Source organism: Corvus brachyrhynchos, unplaced genomic scaffold, assembly GCF_000691975.1.
Source record: "Corvus brachyrhynchos isolate BGI_N302 unplaced genomic scaffold, ASM69197v1 scaffold115, whole genome shotgun sequence".
NCBI classification, from domain to species: domain Eukaryota; kingdom Metazoa; phylum Chordata; class Aves; order Passeriformes; family Corvidae; genus Corvus; species Corvus brachyrhynchos.
Genome location: NW_008239553.1, coordinates 21,169,833 through 21,177,772, shown reverse-complemented (window position 1 = coordinate 21,177,772; position 7,940 = coordinate 21,169,833). Strand labels below are relative to the sequence as shown.

The window sequence follows — 7,940 nt, the reverse complement described above, 5'->3', positions numbered from 1 at the left end:
CCCCGAGTTCCTCTCGCCATCCCACCAAGGCCGGCGGCGCGGGTCCCACTGCCCTGGCTGTTCCCCCTCCAGAGGGAAGGAGATGACCAGAGCGCTGGAGAGCGGGGCAGACCCGGCGGGGGGGCCCGCCATCCCGCTAGATATACGCGATCTGTATCTTGCAGTGCCGAAATGACTTTTGAATGTGCTTCTTAATTAATCCCGGCGCACCCGGGAACTGCTGGTGCCACCACCGTGCAGGCTGCCCGCTGCAGTGCCCAGCCCACAGGCGCCAGCTTTCCCTGGCAGGTGCCACAGCCCTCACCTGAGCGCCCAGCATCACCTGCAGAGCCGAGGACTATTCGCGGCTGGGTTCACAGCTGCTGTCACAGGGAGCAGGGACACACCTAAGGGGGCCAATGAACATTGTAGTAGCTGCTACATGGTAACCTCCAACCTTCCTTAGGACTTGGGCATGCTGGCACTGCGTTGCACGTAAGTGCCATTGCTCACTTTTGATTCAGAGACCTATGTCCTCTTCTTAAGCTAGGCTTGTTAGCCATGTACTTGGAAAAACAAAAAAGGGATTATGAGCTTCTGTAATGCATTACACCATATTTTACACCCTCATACAACAGTTTATCACATGCACCCAAGACACAGAAAAGCAGACCCAATTCTTTTATCTGTCCAAGGAGTGTCCACACATCCCCTTTCTAAGTGTCCCTCACCATCTGATGAGAGTTAGTTGTATTGGGGCACTCTCCAATCCTTCTGTATGAAAGAAGTCACTGCTCTTGAATTATTAAAATACTCACAGAGAAGGGGGAAGAGAGTGATCAGCTTTGTTGGCTGGTGTCTAAGAAAACCAGAGGAAAATCTAACCACCTGTTCCAGTCCCTGCTCCCAAGAATGGCTCATACAACTTCATTCAACAGTTGTTCTGTACAGTACCCTACAGCTTGGCTGCCTACAGGAATATTTTACCCAGACTACAAGGAATCTAGCATGAAGCCCCACATTTCTTACCCATCTCTGAGGAAACAAGCTCAGCAGAGTGGCTTGATTCCACCAAAGTGGATGGCATGTGGAAACAGGTGATGCACTGCATCTTCACCAGGCCTCAGTGAAATTAACAGATCTTAGTAAACTGGGAAGTCCTACTTTTTAGCTCTTGGCATGGGGACTTAACTGAAAGCATGCACAGACAGACCTGAATCCTCCCAAATGGCCTGCTGCTCTCTCACCTACATCCTGCATGACGGATCTATTCATTCAATGATCAAATAAGCCCAGTGATAAGGCTGCCAGAGCTTTCTGTATCTGACTAAAGAGAAAGAAAAAAAAAGTGACACCAGTGGTGTTGAATGTGAAATCTGTCTTGAGGATTTCAGCACACTCTAAGTACATGGTGGCAGATTCAGCCTGCTGTGAAGAGAATCCTGCTGAGGCCACTTTCTGACAGAGCAAAGCTTAGAACAGGTAGCTGCTATGACCTGACAAGATCAGGGTCCATCAATGTATGGGCAAAAAAAAAATCTTCGGGTATGTGGGATCCACAAGAGAGCTACCTTCAAAGTAGGGAGACTTTAAGTAGCAGCTGCTCAAAATGGTCTTAAGGATTACATTGGGATTTAGGCACCTTATTTCTGTCCAAATTCTGCGTCCTTTTGTAGCTTTGGTCTGTAAAATGGGGATATATAGCCTTTCCAAGTGACCGTGAGGATAAAAGTATTCATGGTTTTGAGGTAATGGTGCTAAAATTCTGGTAATGGGGATCCAGAGATAGCTGAGGGCTGCTTACTCACACTGTGCTTCCTTTCTCAATAACTAATAGCATGTCTAGGCTTTGATGTTGATGAGTAGGCAGAAGAGTGGTCTTGATTAAAAGCATTAATTTACCTCTTGCAGATAACAGATTCATATACACAGGTCTAAATCAGGAGTAACTGCATCAAAATAAACAGCCCTTGGGTAAAACAGGTGTAAAACAGAAGAGAACCAGACCCTGCATCTAGCAGACATATGACAAGGTAAATGGGAAAACACAAGAAAAGTGAATTATTGTTATTATATGTGCTCGTTACATTCAGTACCATTAAAATCTAATGCTACAAAAAAAATACCTTTCAAGCTTGCAAAGTATACGCAATAGGGGCTGTCAAGAGCTCATCAGAACCTGTGAATGTTTCCTTTGTATATGTTGCTTTCATTGCAGCATTGATATAAATCAGGAGTAGCTTCATTTGCAGAAAACTGGCAGAAAAAAAAAAATAGGTCCTTTAGCTTTAAGGAAATTAACTGAGATCCATTGACTCAAGAAAACGTTTAAAAGTTTTGAATTACATCTTAAATGAACATTTAATTTTATAATTTGTCAACTTAGATAATAATGTTAAGAGATCTATGCTGATACAAACAATTGTGTTAATTACAGTAAAAGCCATCAAATTAAATTCAATTCCTGGAATCAATAGCATTTCTTCAAGTACCATTTCTAATTATGGCCATAGCTTCCATTTGGACTTTTATTAATGCATATGTTATATCTGTCACCTTCTTCAGTTGTGAGAAAACTCACTGTATGTTAATTCACACCTGATAACAATCGTTTTTCTGGTATTTACCTTCTAAACCTGATGATAGGATGTGTCAACACCTATACGATTTTTTGTTTTCTTTGAGGACTTTGTGAAAGTTACATTCTTTTTATTTTAAATTTGCTGCTAAATGACAGTTTCCAATTTTAATTATAAAAATGGACAATAAAAATGAAGAGTAAAAGACTACTCTTTTTGATGCAGTCTCTACTGTAACCTCTAGACATGTTGGGAAGTAACAAAATCTGAGCAGATTACACTTCAGATGCTGTTACTTTAGAAATATCTCTTTTCACTTCAAGGGGAAGTTCTCTCATGCTTCCACACCGATAAAGGATGCCAACAGTTATTTAGTCACATTTCCCCCCACCCCTAATAATCTGTTTATATTAAGTTTAGACCAAATACTCTAGAAAATTCCCCATCATACCTGCCCTCCTGTTCATTGCACATTTTCACGCTATCACAGTCAAAGCATCACCTCCTTCAATAGCTTCTCTCATGACAAACTGCCAGGACACACTAAAGACTGATATAAGTACATAATACCTCATGCTAATTTCCAGCACATTTCATCTCCACAGCCTTGCCTCCCTTTACCCACCATGTCACCAACGAACTCCTCCAAAGTGACATAACCTTAATTATATTTTAACCGCATCCCGGAGGAAAGTGATACTTTCATTAACTGTTGGGAGGCAATTTTCAGGCTGAGTTGCAGGTGTATTTTTTCACAGACTGGTGTTCTCAGGCAAGGCACAACTGTGACAATGTGTTAGAAAAATACAGTCTTTTCCTTAACTCTCAGTCATCCTTTAATAGGTTATGAAAAAAGTTAGGTTTTTGTTGCTTGGAGTTTTTTGGGGAAAAAAGCACCTTTCATGTGACAATAACTTTCAGGGGCAATTCACCATAGCCTGGAGACATTTTGGACAGCTTTTTTTGGTCTCTCTGTGGCCCTTGAACAACTCAGCCCAAGCAGGACAAACCCATCCTTAGTCTCTGATTTTTTCCACATCATCAGTGTCCCTAAGGAAACTCCTAGTTTTACTGCGGGCCAAGAATTCTGTACAGGCGTAGTGACATTTGGCATTCCTAACACAGCCCTAAGCCCTAACATCACCCCAAAGAACAACAGTGCCACTAGTGAGGAAATGCGACCTGAGCAGAAGAGATGGAGATGGGAAATGCTGACAAACATGATCAATAGAAAAAAAGTTACATTTGAGGCAGAAAGGCAACTGCTAAGGCAAGTGGAAGCGTTACCGGAGTCAAAGAAAGAACTGAAAAAATTATGAGAGATAACAGGAAGAAAAAAACATTGTGGCTCATGAAAATTTGGGGGTTAAGGAAGAGCAGATTCCACTTTCAAGTGCCTAAGTCTGCAAGAGCATCTGCCCAGAAGGCCAGGGAGGTCCTGGGCAGAGGGATTACCCATCACTGCTCATTGTTGCAGTATTACACACCACAAATACTGCTCATTTGTTAGAGGACAGACCATCTTTGTATCAGTTGTTGTCTGCTCAGGTTTATCAGGTTACCAGCATGACAAGCTATCTGTATATGCATATCTGATCACAGCAGAAAAATTCTTATACTAAAACATCCAATTTTCACCCTTTACACGTACTTGCATGTAAAGCATCAGATAACTTCCTGGTTATTGGTGCTGTTGGTATCAAAACACTTGTTCTCATGTTATTTTTATAGTAAAGTACCTAACTACAAATGTCTGCATGGACACTGCCATAAAAAAAATACATTCTTTGAAGTATGTACCTATGTATACTATGAGCTAATCCTGCTTCTGGTGAAAAGAAAATTTAGAACTAGGCCCTGACATAGAAATTTCACCAGTAATAAGTGGGGCTGTCAGACATGCACAGCTTTAGCTCACCGGAGGTGAGGTGGGACAAACATTTCTACAGCTAAGCACCAAGTGCCCTCAGTCAGCACCCAGAACAAGCAGCCATGTAAACCCTCTGTTGAAAAATGTGATTTCACTGAAGACATCCAACATCACACTGGCATGCCCTCAGGGGCACTGGGTGACCATCTCATGGCACTTGGTGACCATTGTCAGTGTTCACCAGCAGCTCCTCTCTCTGCCCATGAGCTCCTGCAGGCAGAAGGAGGAGGTAGGACTCTGCATGCTACTCTCTCCTTCACTCTGTGCTCTTATTCAATGCTAGTCACCCTCCACACTGTGATATAAACCAGGGGGGAAGCCTAATAAAAATAGAGTATTACTGTGTAAAGCAAGTCTATCTCCGAATACACACAGCAGGGCATCACACTGGGAATTTTCAAAGAATTACAATCCTAAGAGTACAAGTCCCTTTGTTTTGGCACTTTCTTCCTTCTAAGTGCTTAACTTTGCAACCTTAATGTTATTCTCATTTTCATTACTTTATTACTGGTTAATTTTAAGCTTTCTCATACAACTGGAGTCAGTGCCCAAAACTCATTCACAAAAAACTTGCGATTTTGTAAAATGCTATCAAGACAGCACAGAAAAGGCCTGTGTACCTTTGTAAATATACATGCATTTTGTATTTTATAATTCATATTTCATAGATGTATATTTTTATAAAAATATCCTTTTTACTTGTTGAAAGTCAATCTAATCTTGTATTTTGTCTCCTACAGTGGCCAAAAACAGCTGCTTGGAGAAAAATATAGAAACAGGAGAGCATAAAGTGGTACTGTCTCTAAATGTTCTCTCAACAGCCCTCTTTGGCTCAGGCAATTCCTGAGTGGTGTCATTTTATTTAATAGATTTAATATATTGGCCTTTCCATTCATTCACTTTTGAACTCTTGCAAACATTCAGCATCTTCAGGAGATTGTGAAAGACGGTGAAGAAATAGGAGTGCTCGCCTGGAGAGCAGGACATCCAGGGCTTCAGGCCAAGCTCCAATGAAAGTTTATCTTTCCCATGAAATAGCCACTGAGTAGCTGTGTCCAGGGACTGGAGCTGACACCACGTCTTCTGCATAAATCTTTCCCCAGTTGCTCCTTTTTCCACAACAAAAGAAACTTTGAAGAGCCTACACGAAGCAGCACCTTGCCAAAGGTGTGTGATGAGCGGCTCACTGGCCTAGCTGCTTCCAAGACACATTGGAAGGGAGGGATGCAACCCAGGTCCTCAGTGCGATAGCCACTGACCTGCTGAAAAAAGGAGAGCAGAGGTTGTTTCCAAGGAAATCACCAGTATACCAAGCCCACTCCAGCCAGGCCCTGTAGGATAATGGGCTGAAGATGCCCAGAACCATGGGTCTGCATGGGGGCTGAAACACTGGACACACTGCAGCTGAAGTTCCTCACCACATGGAAGTGTAGCATTCACAGACTTCAGGCCGGGGTCAGATAATCATTGTGGGGCAGCTTTCATCATCACAGCTTTGAACTGAAGTGTCTGAGTCCTGCCCAAGCCCCATGATCGTATCCCACCCAGAGCTGGATGCACATCCACAGTCACTGCTCTGCCGTTCCCAGTGCTAGTGCTTTGCCTTAACTAAAAGCCAATGAAGAACCTTTAAAGCTGTTCCTACAAGACAATACAATAATCATAATAATATTTAAAAGGCATAATATTATTGATATTAATATTATGAATTAACTATTAACATTGCTACTTGAACACACTAATAACATTTTAAAGCATCCTTAATATAAGCTTATTCATTTTAAGGGCAATAATCAGAAGAATCACCTGTTTCCCCTACCAGATGTCAAGGAACAAAACAACGTTTCCTTTTCTCATTACAAGACCCACTTACGATGAGAAGAGTGCAGCCCTGTAACGGCTTCTAGCAGCTGCTGCTGAAGGGACTGAGAGGGAGGAAGATAACAGGTTAGCAGGAAATACAAGCAGCAAGCAAGGCCAACGGCTGTGCTGGAGAATGCAAGTGGTATTGCCAGTATGCAGGTGCCAAGATGGTCAAATGAGGGTCAACAACAGGTGGCATTGCCTCAACAGTCTTGCCTGTCTCAGAAGAGAATGTGGTCAGACTGAGCAAGGGGAGAGAGGTTTACTCTGAAACACAGTGACATAGAGGCACAAGGTAATGATGCAATGCAGACACACCTGAAGGCTTGGGTCAGCAGGTCCTGCACCTTGCTCCTCCCAAGTGTTTGGTTTGGTTAATGGTGAACAGGACAAGTTAAAAATATCTGCATTGAGCTTTCTAGCATTCCCAGTGAATAGGCAGTGAGGAGCAGGCATGATGTTTGCTCAGAGTAACTCCAAACTTCTCAGGAAGGTGGGCATAGGGTACCCCATCCTTGGGCAGGACACCCTCCAGGCAGGACACCCCACCCTTGGGCTCAAGCCAGCATGCTCTGTATTGCTCTGAGCTGTTGCCATTCAGGATCTCTGCAATTCACTCACTGATGCCATTTATATTAGATCTACGAGGAGCTGGAGGATTTAGCTATCCACCTGCAACTGCCTTGAGACATGGGATATTTTTCAAAGAATATGGAAATCCCTTACCCAGAACATCTTGAGAAAACTTGAAGGCCCTGCAAGTAGCTGTGGAGAAGGAGATTACTGTATGTTTATGCAGTGGCTAGAGATTAAGAGTTGGACTCAATGATCCTTGTGGGTCACTTCCAACTCAGAATATTCTGTGATAAACTGTGAGTATCTCTGAAGAGTTTCCTGTCCATACAAGGCTTTTTACCTCAGTTCTCATATGTTTAATGCTTTGTTTTCTGAAGACTTAAAGTGTGGTTATTTTCAACAATTCTACTGTTATTTTTACCAATTTCTGCCTGTTGCTTGTAATACCAGATAGCAGCAAATCACTGAGAGAGTCACACAACCTGACAGGGACTTCCCCAAAGAGGCATCAGGTGACCAGGAACAAGCTTGATGCTTCAGCATCCTAACTCATCCGGATACAGATTCCTGGAAACAAGCTTTTTAGCTGTGCCATGAATGCTGCGCCAAATGCCAGCAGACTTGGACTGCACCAAACAGTGTCGTTATCGAACAAGAAAGCAACAAGAACGCTGACTTTACATGGTCAAGGAGAGAAGAAGCGTCTTTCGTAAAGACATACCTTGGGAGCTTAATGGAGGAAACACGGCTGTACCGTTTTTGCTATAAAGCCAGAGCTGTTCGCCTGAAGACATATCCCCATCTTCATGGATCGGGTACCTCTGGAAAGGTGAGCTCGGCGAGCTCCTAACCCGGCCACTCCTGCCAAGCAGCGACGGCCTCTTGGAAGGGACACTGCATCCCTCTGCAGAGCTCAGGCACCACTAGAGGGAAACCCAGCACCGCCCTCAGCCCTCCCCTGAGCTTCGCAAGGGAAGGGGCGAGCGGCGGCGGGCACGCACGGGGGGGGGGCG

At 43.5% G+C, this 7,940-nt stretch overlaps 1 protein-coding gene across 1 annotated transcript in view; it reads left to right on the top strand.

Moving 5' to 3' along the window:
• Positions 1-199: 199 nt before the first annotated feature.
• Positions 200-7,940, top strand: part of NFKBIA (NFKB inhibitor alpha) — a gene marked incomplete at its 5' end in the record, with an annotated part of 23,189 nt that continues 15,448 nt past the window's right edge. Inside the window, one exon of the mRNA XM_017741640.1 lies at positions 200-384. Within this exon, the coding sequence (XP_017597129.1) occupies positions 200-384 (185 nt within the window). The remainder of the gene's footprint in view (positions 385-7,940) is intronic.